Here is an 18,754-nt window from a genome sequence, read left to right on the forward strand (position 1 = left end):
ATCAGAAAGTAATTATTAGCGATCTAATCGATACGCTAATGACATAGCAGTTTCGTCCTAGTACATCATGTAATATATGTATATATATATATATATATATATATATATATAGATATATATATATATATATATATGAGGTGATAGGAAGTCGAAAATGTTTTTCAAGGTATATACATCTCTGATAATAATTTATTAAGTTCGCCGACTATTTAATTTTGATGAAACTATGCTGCATTTATGCCAGTAATGCAGTATCTCTACAAAATTCACCAAATTACGTCCGCAAAATAATAATTTCCTGCCGTTTATTTCATGGAATACCATAAGTAACTGAAATCATTGTTTGTCCGCAACAAAGGTTAATTATTCAGTATCGTATTTAATGTATGCCATGAATCGGAATCACTTTGAACAGCATGGAGAATAATTATCTAGCTTTATCTAAAATTGGCAAACATTATATGCAAAACTCGTTAAAATATTTATAAAGCTGGATAGTAACGTTGTGCACTTTAAAAACATTTAATAATCAGCATTGTTGCATTTTATTATTTTAATCTAGTATTACGAACAGATTTTATAATAATTTTCCTTTTATTTTGAAAAGTTTTATATATATATATATATATATATATATATATATATATATATTATCTTTTAATCCATAAAACAGATATGCATTAAAGAATGCGTGCCCAACAGCAATTTCATTTCTACTTCTTTGTTTTTCGTATCTCGTTATTTGTTTCTGTGAAATGGCCAACATACATGCAAAACTGTGTCGCATCAAAACTATTTCGCGAAAGATATCATGGACATTCAATTTGAGTCTACAATTGTTTATCTATTTTGAAGATTTATAAGATAATAATAAAATCGGAAAGATTAAATAATTTATAATTGATATATTAAAAGACTTTAACGTTAATTAAAACAAACATTTATGTTATAAATAGATTATTGTAAAATTTTTAGCGGTTTAATGCATTAATGTACTATTATGTAACATATATATTACATTATAAAAAAATAGATAAAAATAAATTGATTTGTAACAATTAGATTTCATAATTTTGTAAAAATTAAATATTTGCAGAAATTAAATAAAAACTTTGAATTAAATTTAAAGAAAACACACAAACGAATTGTAAAGTCTATAATATTGTAAAATATTGAAAATTTATTAAAAATTTTGAAATTAGTTTCGAAAAATTTTGAAAGAGTTTAATCTTTACATTTAAATTTACGAATATATATATATATATATAAATTATCAAATTTTACAGCAAGTTTATCGAAGATATTAAAATATAGAAACCTCCATGTTTTTTAATGTGATCTATAATTAAAGTAATCCATGTTAATCTAAATCAACGAGGTCAAACATTATGTAATTTCTCACTTTGCATCGTAAAAGAAAGTATTTTGTAACTTTACATAGCAAAGTAGACAGTAAGAGTTAATTAAACCATTGAGGAAGATAATCCAGTTTTCTTATATAATGTTACATTATTTGAAGTTTTCTCGATAATTGATATGTATATAATATATATATATATATATATATATATATATATTAGTTATATAAGAATTATTTTATATGCAATATAGAATATTAATTTATTTCTCTTATGTTCTACGTAATGATACATTACGAATCTTTTTTGTTAATTAATTTAATTTGATTTTTTAAGATGATACTTTTCATTTAGGTAATATAGTTATAATAAAGAATATATCAATATTTAATTGATATTTACAAGAATATTCAATAATTTTTGCTTTATTACTCATATATACATCGTTAATTTATATACATTGTTATTGTTCTACTTCTTTTTAACAGTGGTTTTCATCAAAGCACGTTAAATAATAAAATAATATCATGATTAATATGTCACACAAAAGATATTAAATGTCATAAATAATTTACAATATTATTTTATAAATATTTTTTTTTTATGTACATTATATTAAATACAAAGATTTTGATTTTTCTAAACTTTAATTAAATAATTTGTACATTATTTCTCTATTGACATTTAATGTTTTTGCATTAACATATTTTATATATATATATTCTATATCCATCGTTACTAATTATAATGTAATACAAAGAATGTTGTACTTTTTCTTGCTTGCTATTTTTATTTCCTTTTTATATTCTAGAAAAAAGTCAAATATGCATTAAAGATCTAGCAAACCCCATTCGTCATATAAAGGGAGTCTCTTCATTATCAATTTTCGATAACTTTCACTTTTATAACCCGGATTTACAAAAGTACCATCTTTACTCATGATCTCATCGATATTTTTTGCTTCACTTTTACAACACAGTACCATTGGTAAAACTGTGAATGACGCTATCATTCCATAACTAGCTCTTCGCTTTAGAGTAGTTTTTAATTCTTCCATAGTGGGTGGCTGTGTTTTGCAATCCAGTTGCTTCATAGTTGCCGACAAGGTTTTAAGGTATTCATCTAATAAAACTTGTTTGTGATTTTCAATGACATCCGGGGAAGGGCTTGTACTGAGAAAATAGAGCAGATCGAGCGCCGGTGATGTGTAGACGCACAGTTGGAAGTCCACCTGTAATATCAAACGAACTCTCTCAATCGATCATTCTCTTCAGCTCTTGGCAATTGAATTGGAAATGAAATCCATGCGAAGGGAAAGAAGTGCGATTTGTGTTTAGGAAGTCGCGACGAGAAAGTCGAGAGTTTACGCGGGTGACACGGGCAGTCAGGTGGCGGATGTACCTGAATGCGATCAAACTGGATTTATTGCATTATTCATAACATACTACATTTTGAAGTATTTTATATCATCACTGTTTACTCGTCTCTGGATCGATAAAATTTATATTGTAGATAATTAAAATACATCAATATGTATATCATAATAGTATCATATCCAGTTGTTTTATTTGTGTCTTGTTAACTTTTATATAAATTTATATAATTTTATTTAATTAAAACTTTTATTGTGATTTTTATAGAAAAAAACTTCAAAAGTATAAATAATAAAAGTTTAGATAGTTGAAACAAAGTGATTATATTTGAATTACGTTTATACGTGTGATTTAAATTTTTCTGAATTAAAAATATATTTTTAAGTAAATAAATTTTTAAAGTAAATACATTATTTCGATGATATAAAATGTATTATTACATGCAGACATAAATTCTGTTTTGTAAATCATCTTTACATATAATTTTAAATTTTTGTTACGATTGTAATAAATCAATGAACACTCCTGTTTAATATCAGTATATTATTTATAATGTAGTACTTACAAAAATGTGATCAATAGGATTGCCGTCATTATCGTATCTGAACAACATATTGTTCACCCAACAATCACCGTGATTAATAACGTTGAATTCATCTTCAGAGAGTTTGCACGCATCTATTCCTATTTTATATATGTGGTCAGCGAGCTTATCAATCTTGTCTGCGTATCTAACAATAGAAGTAATAACAAACATAAGACGTAAATTATATAAAAAGTTTATAAACAGCATACAAATTTGCTAAATAAATGCGTTTTGCATTTATATATATTTACAATTTTCTACGTATCAGATTTAAATTTTTCACATTAAACATATCTTAAATTGTAAAAATTATAAAATTGTAAAAAATGTTATATTAAATATCAAAGACTAGAACAATTGAAATTGACCAATTGATTGTTTGTATATTGAACAATTGTTTATATAAATAAATCTTACTTTTTTCCTTCAGGCCAGTTTCTTATCTCAGTTGCCAAAGCTTTTGTACCCATAATAAAGAAATTACTCATTTCTGGTGGGTGTATATCATTGAACATTCCTTTCATATACATCTCTTTTTGCTTTGGCTCCTAAATATCAAAATAATTTTGCTAACAGTTATTGATATTTAATAATTTGAACATAAAATTAAATAATTAAATTTTTAATGTGTTGAAAGTTTAAATTATTATATATTTAGTGAAAGAAAAATCTACTTTTTTATTAAAATTTTCTTAGTAGAATAATTTAATAATATATTTTTTTAAGTAAATTGTATGTAAATTTTTGAAAGACGTTTTCTGAAACTGTTTTCTTGGCTAAACGCCGAAGCACGTGCCACAATAAAGGATAGCAAAAAATATTGAACTTTAGTATTCCCTGTCAGGCATTTCTACTGGATCACTGTAGTTTCGAACTCCCATTCGAATATACAAATTCGATGTAATTTATGATAATCATTCTACCGCATGCATTATTTCGGTGTACATATCAGAGATTATGATTATGGTACACAGTGTTTATCTTGGATGGATCCAATTTCATGACAATTGTTAATTAACATAAGAATTTTTTCTTATCTTAGCGTATAAGTGTTTGTAATCTTATGAATTTTACGAAATTATAATAATAAATTATTAATAATAATTTATTCGATACTGTAATCTAGTTGAATCATATTATTTATTGCAATAAATAGATGAATATCATGTTTTTTTATTTAAAAATATAAATCTGAAAGCATGAAAATATATAATATATAATATAATATAATATAATATAAATCATACAGCATAAATTGTAGTATTGCGTAAAATTGATTATTTCACTATAAATAAAATTTGTTACATGTTTTTTATTAGTTTTGTATCTCGATTTTTATTATGGAAAAAAGAATAAAAAAGAATAAAAAATAATGTTTCTCATATGTTATTAATTAATATTATAAAATATTATATTATTTTTTTATAACAAAAGAGTTAAAAGTTATTTTATTTTAAATAAACTTTTACAACAAAAAATATAAAGATTATGTTATTTTAAATAAAGTGAAATGAATATGAAATACATAAACGGAGCACATTGTTAATGATAATTAAAATTAATATTATACAATTGCAATATTCCTTAATAATGCTTATTGTAAAACATAAAACCTATGTTTGTCTGTCATTATATATTTACAACTTAATAAGAAAGTTTGATCTGGTATGCAATAGATAATATGTTTATTCAGTATTAAATCAGAACTTATATTTATTTATAATATCAATTAGAAACTATTTCTCTATATCGTAGAATTATATAAAATGTGTTAAGCAAGTGATCCTAAATCTCTACTGAATTTCATGAAAATTATATTTGAAATTATATTTTATCTACTTGTAGCAATTAAAAATTATTACGTTTTGTTTCTTCAAAGTACAATAGCGTTTATTACATGAAATTTTCAGGTATATTTTGATTACCGAGTATTGTATATTTAAGTTGTTTCGGAAAATACAAATATAAAAATAGCTTTTATATCACATTCACTACTAATATATTAACTCGAAAATTTAAAATCTTAAATAATTCTTGAATTTCTTAATTAATCTGAATCCTTAATAATTACAATGGAACATTCATAATAGATTGAGATATACGTGGTGATTTACCTTTTCACATATGGCTACAGACGTTGCATGAAATCTGCTTAATCCTTGAATCGCTAATATACTATGAGCTAGATCAAGACCAGACAGACGACAAGCCATGCGAAAGCCGAGAGGCGCGAGATCCTCGATCACTAAAAGCGTTGGATTCTTTTGTGCATATAAACATTTCCCACTTAAACGATACTTCGGCTCTAATAACTTATTCATTTTATCTAAAGTATCTGACATCATCATTATTTCAATGTCAAAGATGCCTGATTGTTCGACCTGCAAAAGATTTACTTGAGATTTGTCAATTTTTTTATTTAATAAATATTATGTAATAATTTTTATGATATAAAAATCTAATAGAAAGTCTCAGCTTCTTGAACAAATAAATAATGTTAACAAAAGAGCATATAAGCCAAACTGGGATTATGTGCCGCAGTATTTCTAATAACATACTGACAAATGTATAAAAATTTTGAATGTTATTGTTAGATTAAAATAATGTTGAAATGAAACGTTTGTATATCAATATGTTATTATAAATATTACTTAAACATGTAGATTTAGTTTGATTTATATGTTTTTGTTTTTTATTACATTTAATTTTTTATCTCTATTAAGTCTTATTGCTTATTAAATAATTGCTTATTAAATAATAATGATTTTATTTTATACATTAAGATTTATTTTAAAATGAGTAAAAAGCATGTCTTTAAAATGTATTTGCCTCTTTAAATTTGGTTTATAAAATACTTCTATATTTTTAATTATTGATTATCCAAAAATAATTATCTTGATTTTTTGTAAAAATTTATTTCAAAATAATGCCATAGATTGACATCTATTTGTAACTATTTGACATCTATTGTGTAAGTTCGGTTAACTTACAAGTTCCTGAAGAATGCCTTCGATCAAAGGCGAAAGTTTGACGATGATTGATTTTTTCTCTGTGATCTTACGATCGCCTTGATCACGGGAAAATTCGGCAGAGACCCTGATCATGTCGCTGGTATAGTTGTCACCTTTGGCCGTGGCCGGTTTCGAGAAGATATCGATCACCTGGATCGAGTTGTCGCCTTCTGACTTTCGCAGGATCTTCTCCACGAAGCATAGATTCAGCCATGTCGGTGTCTCTAGGGCCATTTCTGAAATTGGAATTGGAATTGGAGAATTTCCCCGACAAATCATTGTTCTTCCCGCCGTGTCACGAAACGCGAAAACGATTCTTTACGATAACTTATTGTTCGCGGCGGGATTTATCACGTTTTCTTTCTCCCTTTCTGGCCAACTCCCTCCGCTCATTCCGGTCTTTCCACCCTTTTCCTTCGCCACTCTCCAGCCCGACGTTTTTCGTCCCGCTTTACCGCCGTTTCTTTCTTTGTGTCCGTCGATATTCAAGACGGGCATTCCCCTACGTTTGAGATCGCTGTTTCAATTAAGAGCGTAATGGGAAGCCGCTTTTCCCTTTTCCCTTTTTGGCCGACGGCATATGTACGTATCGCGTTGAGATCCCGTCGAACGTGATCGAGTTGCGGTATTTGCGAGAAATTTACGACGCGTCTGGCGCGCCGCGATCGCGTACGTACTTGTGGTCGAACGACGTCGGCCATATTTCACCTTGATGAGTTTTCTCAGAAATGTTTCCGCGGTTTTCTCAGAAATGTTTTCCGCGGTTTTTCTCAGAATCAAATCCGTCTACCATTAGAGGGACGTTTGATAATTGAACTTATAAGAGAGATTCATTTATTTAACTTTAATCAATTTATAACAAATTATCGATATTATTAATCACATTTGAGCGTTGAGACAAATGTCAAATAAGTGATAAAGCTTTATTTTTAATATATTTCAAGTAAATTTTATTTCAATTAAATCGTGACTCTCTTACAACTCTTAAATAAGAATTGACTTATATAATAAATCAATAAAAGTAAATAAAAAATTTAGATATTGAGATTGCATTAGATTACACAAAGTTTATATTTGATAAATAGATACGAAAAATAAAAGATAAGAAAAATAAAAGTAAATGAAAATCAGGCATGGAAATAAGTGTGTAAAAGTAAAAATATTTATCAATTTTATTTGAAAAAAACATTTTCGCCCTGTTTCGAGCTATCTTAGTAATAAAATATAATTTAATTAATCTTTTTGAATGTCATGAGTGATACAACAGTTGATTACATAAGTGACAACAGTTCATTAAGTTGACTAATGAATCACAATTGTTAAAACACAAGTCAATAGATAGTCAATACACAAAGTGTTTGAAATAGTCAAGAAAATGAGATATGTTAAAAGTGTAAAAACATTGTGTAGAGACATCATCATTTCAATAATTAACTAAGTTCTTGTACTTTTGATATCTCTGATTCTTCTGATTATCTTAAATACTTTATGTATTGTCTTTTGACTCGTATATATTTTACAATTTCCTTTATACTAATTTCGTTTCTGTTTGACACATACACTCTTCGACCTGTATTGATTTTCGTTATCTGGATGTTCCACTCTCTGCTTCACTTGATAAGTTATTACGATTTTTATATTTTTAATGTATTAAGTATGTATTAAGTAATAATGATTAAGTCGTCACTTTCAGTCTTTCAGGTCTTTTTAACTACTTTCACCTGACTTACCAACCGGTTGTGATCGACACTCGTTCAATTTAATGAACTGTTGATCGTATGTCACTCGTGATACAAAGTGTGAAATCAAGAGGATTGCATTTTCTTGTTAAAGATGACTTAAAGTAAACACAACATCTATATCTTTTTAAATAAAATTGATATATATTTTTATTTTTCGGCACTTACTTTCGCGCTTAACTCTCATTAGTTTTCTTTTCCTATTATCGTTTTTAAATTGAAGAGTTTTATTAAATTATCGATAAATAAATGTTAATGACATATAATCGTAATATTTCTTAATTATGTTATATGTACATTATATATATAAATCTAACTTATAAACTGAAATTAATACTTGATGTTATTATGTTACGAAACAAAAACAATGAAATGATTGTCACACGATCAAAGTTAAATTATTTATACGTTTAATGATTGCATAAAGTTCAACGTGTGATTACACAAAGTTACTATAAAAAGAATACGAATGTAGATAAACACAATATATTTAGACACAGTTTTTCTGAGGATAAACATAATTTTTTTTATTATCGAAATTAATTTATATTCAAAATTATTACGTATTTTGTATATTGTTGCATTTTGTAATTTAAAATTTTTAATCAATCTTAAATATTAAAACTTTTTTGTGTTTTGATATCATTAGCTTAGATAAGTATTTGTCATATTATGAAATATGTGAAACTTATTGAGTTGTTTTTATATTGTCATTATTTCATGTGTTTTTTCTTAAGAAAAATTTTCAATAATTAACATTAGTTTTCCAGACTAAATACTTTAATTAAAACAACACATGATATTAAAAATCGGTGTCAAATTGATAGATAAAGAGCTTTATAAGAATTTCGTTAACTTTACTCAATGTACAAACTTTAAATATATAAAATACAATGCAGAAATGAAAATTTTGTTAAATTGACTCTCTTTATGTTAATCTTGAAACAACACAACAATTTTTATTTTACTAAAAATAAATTATTATTACATTATATCTTTTTTAATTTAATAGATAAAAAGAGAAGATGGTTATTTGGATTTAAAAATTTTGTAAATATTTTATTTTTACATCTAAGATATAAAATAATTTAGGTATTGGAAAACAAAAGATATAAAAAGTTTTTTTATATGATTATGAAATCGTTTACAAAACGAGCGAACGATATAAGAACGTACAATTACATATTATATAATAGCGCAATTTAAACTCTTCTTTTCTCTTGAGACTCAAAAAGTCTCTGATTTTAACGAATAAACTTGAAAGTTTTCACTAATGCAGTACTTTTGTAAAAATACTTCTTCTTAGATTATTGCAATTATATTAAATTATACATAGAATGAAAACTTTCCATTTATTAAAACTTTTAATTCCAGATATTTTATATACATATTATTGCATCATTAGACATGAAGTTGATTCTATATCTTCAAAGCACAATTTGTATCAATTATTACGTTTGTGAAAATTACAATGTTTGTGAAAATTTTTACAAATTTGTTAATAAACAAGTGAACTCCGATGAATAGTGAAGCAGAATATTGATAATAATCGACACACTGACCTGCTTATCTTCGAATTGACTCGTTTCTTTCACTTATATGCACACTCACTGTGTCGTTTCGCGAAGCTAGTCGCAAAGTGATACGAAGATTTAACGTGACAGGTTTTATATCTACATTACGTGCATTCTTTTATACTCACGAATCAAATTGTGGGTTTACTATGATTATATGATTTCCTTTTACACTATCGATGACTGCGAACACGAACACGACACTTGATCTGCTTGATCATTATTTATGTCGGATTTCCTGATTCATTCTGAGAGTTTGCCAGCACTAAATTCATGCCGATTTGTTCCCCAATAAAACAATAGATATCACTGTAATCAAGATAACAGAAATGATAAGTCAATAACGCGCGACGACAGCTCAACTATGTGTAACACTATGCAACAAGCAGCTGTATGCCATTCGTATTTATACCATCTCGACGCTATATCAAGAGAGAGGTTATCAATTTTATTAATTGAGAAACCACAGACATTAGAAACCACAGACGGAAATTATAAATGTGGATATATTCTGTACAAATTAACAAGTAAAATTAATAAGTAAGTGAGTTTATAATGAGTGTATATTTTGTAATAAATGTGTAATGTATAATGCACAGAAAAGATTTTAGAAGATGCCACATACAATCCATCAGATTTTTGAAAATACACGATTTCTAAAATTAATTCATGCATTATTCGTCGTCGTCCATAATGCCGCCATCCTAAACTTGAATAATTTTCCTGAATGGCGAGAATATAGTAGAATTATTCACGAAGGTCGTCTATCATAGTCGGTTATCTTGAGATATGAAATTCATATGTGATATTTAAGAGAAAAAAATCTTCACGAAGATTTTAACTTTCCGTCAATATATATATCTCAGTCAATATACGTTTTGTTTACATTGTCGAGATACTTTATCAATGTATTGATAATTGAAATGACAAATGCTTAATGTATTTAATATCTTTTTATACATTTGACATATATATGCTTTTTCTTACAAGATTATATGTGATAATATAATATTTATATATAATCTGTCACATAAAAAAGCATCTTTTAATATAATTATTAGGAAATAAAAATTTATTATATGGCTTAGAACATTAAATATACAAATATATAAAGAGAGGCAGTACTTATTACTATCTTGAATATTTATTACTATCTTCTTCGAAACTTTGAATAACAATAAGAGAAAAATTTATCTAACAGAAATTATATGATACAGAAACGATCGTTTTGTGTAATAATGCTATTTTTAGGAAAAACAGCTTTGACAATCTAAAGTCAACTTCATTTTTTCATGTATTTTTTGTTACATAATATGATGTTTCTACTTATCGTAAATATAAAAATATTAAGGTACAAAATTAATTTACGAAATATTTTATTCTTTTTTCTGACATATTCTGACAATGATAATATATCTCGTAAACTACTTATTTTTTGATAATCGTTTCTTAATATTTTTATATATATAAAACATGTACATAATTAAGGAACAATTCATATATTTGAAACATAACATAACATAATAAAAGTAATAATAAACAGCATGTGATAAAAAGAAAAACTTACTTATCGTTAATATGTTATATCAAATGTATCTTGAATGATTTTGATACTGTTAATTATATATTGCGAAAGAAAAGTTTATCCGTTTGGTATAACTATAATTATAGTAATTAATAGATGATTGTCTAATATTTATGTTTTTTTTTTTTGTAATTACTTATATCTAACTATGTTTATTTGACATTTCTTAAGACTAACTTAAAGACAAACATTGATACATGACAAAGAGATCAATATTAACTAATTATTTGCACGCAAATAATGCATAAGCAAACTGTCTGCGTAATACACATGTACACAATCTTGAGACTCTTTATGTAACAGATGATACTTTGTCCTCTAACAATTCGCACGACTTGTTTCTGTTCGGGAAGTTAATAGACACAATCATAAAATTGCAGAGTAAATGTTACGACATCCGTGCAAGTCACTGTTGCATGTGATTAGTTTCTATCTTGTATCATTTTGTCCAAATTACTGGTGCAACCAATGTGGCATCAAAATGATAAGAAAAATCTCATGAAATAATCGTAGACTTTACTTCCGATAATTTTATTGAATAAAAGTACTGTATATGTATGAATCTAGCGACTAGTTTTTATAATTTCTATCTATTTAATAACTTTTTTATATGCTTTTTTATATGTTTTTTTATATTTTTCATAGTAAGTGAATATTTTATTACTTGTATATTATATATTATTATTCATTTATATAATATATTATTATTCATTCGCTCACTATGTTTTATCTTCACAAAATTAAAAAAAATTATATCAAAATTATACAGAAGATATAAATAATTCTTATATTATATTAAAAAAAAGTTGTACAATAAAAAAATTTAATATGAGGAAAAGTTTATTACATTTCATCAAATAATCTTTAATAGGAAGTATTGGAAATATATTTTTGCTGAATTTGATTATTATATATTAATATTAAGTGACTTTGTGTGATGTTTTTAACAATAATTGATTTAATAATAATTTCTTAATAGAAATCTATATTTTAATTGGACGACAGTACAAATGTTATACTTTCAGAAGAACATACAAGTATATAAATAAAGATAATTTCGTATCCTAGATATTAAATATCAGTATAAAAATATTTAATGATAATTATATATCATATTAATCTATCTATATTTATTTATATTTATCTGTATTTATATTTATTTTATTGAATTGTATGTTACATTTATCAACTTGTATTAATTCTAATCTATTTAACTATTAAAAGTTTTAACAAAAGAAAATTTGTTTATATATATATATATATATATATATATATATAATATTATATTTTATAATATATATATATGATATTTTTATGCGATTTATAATAAATTTTTGTTGAATTATTATATTTTATATACTTATATTGAAAAAAATCATTTCTTTGAAATAAATATTTATTTCTCTTCTACATATATGACTAATAATAAATTTTAAATATTAATCATTAATGACAATACTGAGGAAGTCAATATAAATTGCAAATAAGAAACTTTATTTTTCAGAAAAAGTTAGTAATTTTTTATTAGCAAAAAAACATAATAATGCAGATCATTAAGTTATAAGATGTTTTGATATATTATTCGGTTTATTTATCAGTCATCAAATTTTATAATGGAACTTTGTCAACAGTTATTTCAAAATAAATGTTAATTGATCAAGTATCGATAGTAGAACGGTAGCGCGGTTGGATGAAATTCCAAAACACACTCGTAAGTCGATCGATGGCGATGAATTTTTAACAGTTTAATTAATTTTGGGGTAAAGCCGATAAGTATCACTATTCGATTGAATCGTTAATGCCCATGACTAAAATTATATACTCGCTTGCAATCCTAAAGTACCGACGCTCTGCATTCAGTTCGTGCGATTTATTTATATGAACTGATTAAATGAAATGGACCGCTCGTCGGTAGTTTTCAATTACATTATTCAGCGATCACGCGCGCTGCGCGAAACACATCGATCGGCATAGCTGTCCAAAATTCTAATTGCGTGCAATATTGCACGCGCGGTCATATGTGCGAGTGGAATAGGAAAATGACAGGAATTTCAGGCATGTTCGCGCAAATTAGAAATTGCACCGTGCAGCTGTTCCTATTAAGCATTTTCGTTACAACTCAGTTTTAATGTAGCATATTTTTTAATAAAATTGTAAGAGTTTTATTCAAAATTAAATACAATATCTGACTCAATGACATTTTTTATTCAATAACAGAATTAATTAAGACTTAACATAATAGCATGATAACATATTATATCTGGAATTATTATGCTGCATGATTATGTAATATTGCAAGATTTGTGCATGATTTTGCATAATTTAGAATATTACGAAATATATTATCTTAATAAAAGCTATTTAATAAAATTTAATGAAATAGCTTTTATTAAGATAATATATTTCTATAGAACTTTTGTTAGTCATTTTTAAATTAAAAATTGAAAAGAATATATATAAACAGGAGATAAGATATAAGTATTAGAAATGGTATGATAAATAATTGTAATCTCAAGATTAATTACAACATGTGTTGCAATTCAAAGATTATTATTCAATATGTGATATTGAAAAATAACACGTTGTCATTCCAGGGGTGCATGTGTTGATTTGCCTAACAATTACTTGACTCTATCTCTGACAAGTGATGTTATTATCTCATACCAAGGGGATATAAATTACTTTCATCATAGTGAAGGATAAATGATAAATATACAAAATGATCTAGCAATTGTTCACATATTTCTCAATGGCGGCAAGAATTAGTAACGTTCTTAGAAAATTTTTTGTTTAACTAATAAATAATAGGTAATTAGCTTACGTGATTGCGCGTTGGCGTGAAAATAAGAAAAAACCGCGGATGACTTTTTATTATAATGATTGATCGTAGTGTTTCAAAGTAAAATTTTTTGTTAAGATTAATTTACATTTTATTTTTTTGTAAAGATTTGTTTTAGTATTTCATTAAATTTAAAAGAAATATTTCTGGCTTATATTTAAAATAATTCTGTTGTACAATCTGTATCTGTATCTGTGTAATTCTGTAAATACAATCTTTTTATTCTCATAATTCTGACTCTTTTCTTTTCAACAGTTCTGTGTAAATCTACATATTAATGACAATTGCAGAATTAATTCTTCTAGATATTAAATCAAGAAAATGTGCTATTTGAAGAAAGAGAACTATATAAATAAGCATAATTTAAGTTTTATTATATTTCACACAATGCGAGAAAGACGCATATATTATATACGCTATATATTTTACTTGTATAGTAATCATATGTCAATAGAAAAATAATATTATAACAAAATAATTATTTAGTAATTTAATATGATATTAAAATGATAATGACTAAATATATGTATAATATTGCTGATCAGATTGAACAATATTAATATTAATAGTTTTGATTGTATTTCAATAATATTAATTTAAACAAGGATAATATCTCAATTTGTATATGTGTTTTTATATTTTATAAATTACGTTTGATGAAAACTTATATTATTTTATTCGTGTTTAGATTTACATTTATTTAGAGCCCTCATATATCTAATAACCCATATATCATTGTTAAATATTTATACGTATTGAAGAAAAGTTAGAACGCCTAAAAATTAAATTTTTCTAATTCTTGAATTAGCTTAAATAATCGATTTAAAAAATAAAATGATGTGCTTTCAACGTTTTGATAAAAAATATTTACATTTTCTATAATAAAATTTTTATTAAAATCAAAAAAGGAAATAAATTTTTTTTATTACGTATTCCATTACGCATCGTAATGCTATCATTCTCAATAAAATTGATAAATTTTTACGTTACTCCCCATCGGGCATGACGCTTGTACATGGCTTCCTCTTTAGATTCAATTTGCAAAATACCATCCGACACGTTTCGACGTTCAAATATCAATATAAGTTTCGTTAAGTCGTTGCAAAATGCGAACCATTGCGAAGTACTCGAGCTGAATGCAGTCGTTACGTTCCCACCATGCTCGCTTCATCCACCCCCCGGCGGCGTTTTCTCGCAACCCTTCATGGCGTACTCGCTCTACGAGCTTTCCTGCCATTCGCTCCTCGTTCGAGACAATTGTATAGCGAAGAGGCGAAGAGAGCTAAAAGATAGTCGGACACTAGCCTTCTGTAAGATCCTTCTTCGAATAAAGTGACAATTTCCAATGTTGCTTGAATCCTCGGCGCAGAGCAGCTCTGGGGCGAATCACAGGATAATCCTGAGCAACGTCCTCTCCAGTATCGGTTCTACAAGCGACAGCACTTCTTCTAATGGAGCTGGTGTCTGCAATGCATTTATGTTTACTGCAATTGCAGCTGCCTCTTACGTTTATTTTCGCCAAGCGCCGATTTGAAGAGTCTGCATGATTGATCTTGCGGTGGATTTTCCTAAGAATAGTTATCTTCAAGAGTAATTTTATCTTAATCTCACCAAGCCGCTTCCACTCTTCGTGTTATCTTAATTATCAACCGCACGGAAATAAAACTTTAAAATTATATAAAAGAAAAATAAATAGAGGTTGCAACATTATTGAAAATAAAATAAAATTTAGTTTTCTCAATATTTTTCTTTTTTAATCATGAAATATGAGTCGAGTTAATTTTATTGTTATCTTTAACGTTATCGGATAAATGAGAAATATAATTGATTATTTGAAAAACAGATTTATTTTCAAATGAAAAGAGTTTTATAAATGAAGATTAAATTATTTCTGCATTTAAGAATTATAATACATAATCTTATATATAATACATTAAATATATATAATATATTATTTTCTATTCTTTTTATTCTTTTTGATGTTTTACACTTTTACAAATTAAAAAATTGTGATAGAAAAAGTTTTATTTTATAGCGTATATTATTTATATTTACGCTAAAAATTTATTTTAGAAATAGAATATATAATATTTTGTTTATGTGGTATTTATATTTATTTTTTCAATAGTAAAAAATTACATATATGTGACATGTAGCATAAAACGCGTGGACTAAACTTCTCACCGCAACAATTTCAGGTCATAAATATTGCAAAAACTATGCAACAGGTTTTTTACAAAAAATTGTTTATATTATATACATCATTGTATATTACATATTGAATAAAATTGATTCAAAATGTACATACAGTAAAAATATAATATACTTTTATTACCGCATACGTATTAGTTGATAAACGCTATTGCAGGAATAAAAAATTGTAAGCAAAATGTCCTTTTTTGGATTATCAAAATAACGAATAAAAATTTTATACAAGGTTTTGTAGAATTTTAAAGATATTTTAATTGATTTACAATATTACGCATGCGCTGTACTCTCCTTTCCTCTTTGTCTTATAAAGCTTTTTAAAAGAACAACCTGCTATCCGTTATCGTTGCTGCGCTTCTCCCCTTCAGGAAGTTAATCCAATCAACTTGTGTCATCCCTGCGAAATTTCCAGTCAGCGCGAGGGAATAGCCGAGATGAAAATGAAACGTTCTTGAAGCTAGTCGATTTCACGACGTCCCTCGCAATTTCCTTGATCTCTCTTATCGAAAAATGTATCTTCCTGAGACGATCATATCGAATCGAACGATACTCTCAAACCAAAAATCGCATTTGTATTCCATCAAGCAGAACACAGATGCTATGATGCATGCGACGTTCTTTCATGTAGAAAAATGATATCAATATATACAATTTTCTTAAACCATTATATCCATGTAAGAATAACGATCGATTGATATATCAGAAATTAATTGGAATTAAAAAAAGTGATGTAGCATTACAATACTTAAGAATATATTTTATGCTGAGTAACGACATTGATCTCGTATGATTAATGATAATTAATTTGTTAATAACAATTTTTTATAACAATTTTTTTAATAAAAGAAGCAAAAGATACATACGTGTCAGTTGCAAAATATAAAAACATATGTCGATGCTAATCAAGAATCAAGTAAAGTGCAATTCATTGAAAACAAGAGGAAATTAATAAAAAAATAATTATATTTTTCTCTAATATATGTTTTTATGTTATCTGTGTGTTATTAGGATTTATTGCAAATGCCGATTATAATGTTTACACGATTTGAGTCGCACGTACTTCGATGATGTCATTCGGAAGTTATGCGTATTGCGAGATGCAGCGCATCGTTGAGATCATCGATTGAAATCAGAGGACTTGGCTCAATGAGCAAATGGCGTTCTTAAGAGTCTCGCGAAGTCGTGTTTGTAATGACTCTGCTGACTCTGGAATATCTAGAAGTTGTAGATGTGTCCCCAAACTCATCTCGGTTATTGGAAGACGATAATGCAACGATGCTCATCCAATTATTATCAATGAATGTCGTTCCTGAGAGCTGCTCGCGTTGGCATAGCAATTTTTACACCTTGCTGGAAACGATCGTTAGGTCTCTAGATAATCACTCGATAGTCGGTGATTAATTTCTCGTTAATGTCAAACTGCAGGAAAAATTCCATAAGGCCTTCCATCGTCATGAATTTTCTCACATTGTCATTACACGGAAAATTTAATGATCGAATTAGTTTGATTTTTTATAGTCTGTTTCAATAGACATTTGCTAGAATATAATAAATTTTTAATTGCTTATTTGAATTTACATATTGTTAATATATTAAAACCTTAATTTTTGTTTTATTAGTATATTTCTTGAAAATAAATAAATTTGTAAAAAAATTATTAATCACGAATGTTAGTTATAAATTTATAAAAATTCTATTAACTTTTGAATAAATTGTGGTTTTGTCATTCTTTAAGCATAAAATATTTTGATTTATATACAATACCAAGCTATGATAAAAGATGACAGAATGGGAATTGTAGTTTCCATTCTGAGATTCATATAAGGTAAAGATTTGCCCGAGTGATATAAGCCAAGTCATCTAGGGAATCCTGAACACATCCACTTTGTATACGACCAAATTTATCAGGCGAGACCTAAATAAAGCTCGATCTCTCTGTGGAACTGGAAAGTCATATCACGCTTCGATCCTATGACCACGAAATCCCAATTCCCGATTCAGGAAATGGCATTGTTCCTGATGGAGTTCGATCTGGAATTAAAGCTTTTTACCGGTGTGGTGGACAGCAATTCTCATAGTTTCCGGAAATGCATTATTGAAAAGCCCTTAACTGCGAATAACATATTTCCGGGTATTGTCAATAACGATCCGATACATTGTAGTGAATTATGAATAATTTAAACAGAGATATTAGAACGGTTAACAGTACAATACATTAGCATACATTAGATATGTGAATTAAATTATTTATAATATTAATTATAAATAAGTGAGTAATTATTTATAGGGGGGAGAGAGAGAGAGAGAGAGAGAGAGAGAGAGAGAGAGAGAGAGAGTCTAACAAAATAATACGATATACACAAACATTTAATTATTAAGACATTATTTAAATAAGATAATAATTAATACACTTTGTGTATTTCTTTATACTTCTTAAATGTATAAACTTTATATTATTTTAACAAATCTGTTTCTTTAAAG

At 26.6% G+C, this 18,754-nt stretch overlaps 2 protein-coding genes across 11 annotated transcripts in view; one reads left to right on the plus strand and one right to left on the minus strand.

The window, feature by feature from the left end:
• LOC105424865 (protein amalgam) overlaps nucleotides 1–18,754 on the plus strand; it is a 270,737-nt gene that overhangs the window by 79,235 nt on the left and 172,748 nt on the right. The gene's annotated exons all lie outside the window — the stretch shown is intronic.
• LOC105424846 (uncharacterized) lies at nucleotides 1,768–10,030 on the minus strand. 4 transcript variants are annotated; one of them, XM_011635319.2, is made up of 7 exons: nucleotides 9,770–10,030; nucleotides 9,630–9,695; nucleotides 6,308–6,564; nucleotides 5,432–5,698; nucleotides 3,735–3,865; nucleotides 3,297–3,462; nucleotides 1,768–2,589 (listed from the first exon to the last, which is right to left on the minus strand). In XM_011635319.2, the coding sequence occupies exons 3-7, from the start codon at nucleotides 6,560–6,562 to the stop codon at nucleotides 2,188–2,190; spliced, it is 1,221 nt and encodes a 406-aa protein (XP_011633621.2). In that variant the 5' UTR covers nucleotides 6,563–6,564; nucleotides 9,630–9,695; nucleotides 9,770–10,030; the 3' UTR covers nucleotides 1,768–2,187. The 4 variants fall into 4 exon arrangements, with proteins under 4 accessions (XP_011633621.2, XP_011633628.2, XP_088938511.1 ...); XM_011635326.2 differs by lacking the exon at nucleotides 9,630–9,695; XM_089082385.1 differs by having other exon boundaries at nucleotides 9,630–10,030.

Source organism: Pogonomyrmex barbatus, unplaced genomic scaffold, assembly GCF_055798465.1.
Source record: "Pogonomyrmex barbatus isolate J1 unplaced genomic scaffold, ASM5579846v1 scaffold6, whole genome shotgun sequence".
NCBI classification, from domain to species: Eukaryota; Metazoa; Arthropoda; class Insecta; order Hymenoptera; family Formicidae; genus Pogonomyrmex; species Pogonomyrmex barbatus.

Bases quoted from the DNA above. Each gene is read 5' to 3' on its own strand.
- LOC105424846 (XM_089082384.1), bottom strand. From the start codon at position 6,607: ATGATTTGTCGGGGAAATTCTCCAATTCCAATTCCAATTTCAGAAATG. The intron at 3,866-5,431 runs GTAAATCACCAC...TTTGATATTTAG, and splicing joins CTGTAGCCATATGTGAAAAG to GAGCCAAAGCAAAAAGAGAT. The intron at 3,463-3,734 runs GTAAGATTTATT...TTCTATTGTTAG, and splicing joins AACTGGCCTGAAGGAAAAAA to ATACGCAGACAAGATTGATA.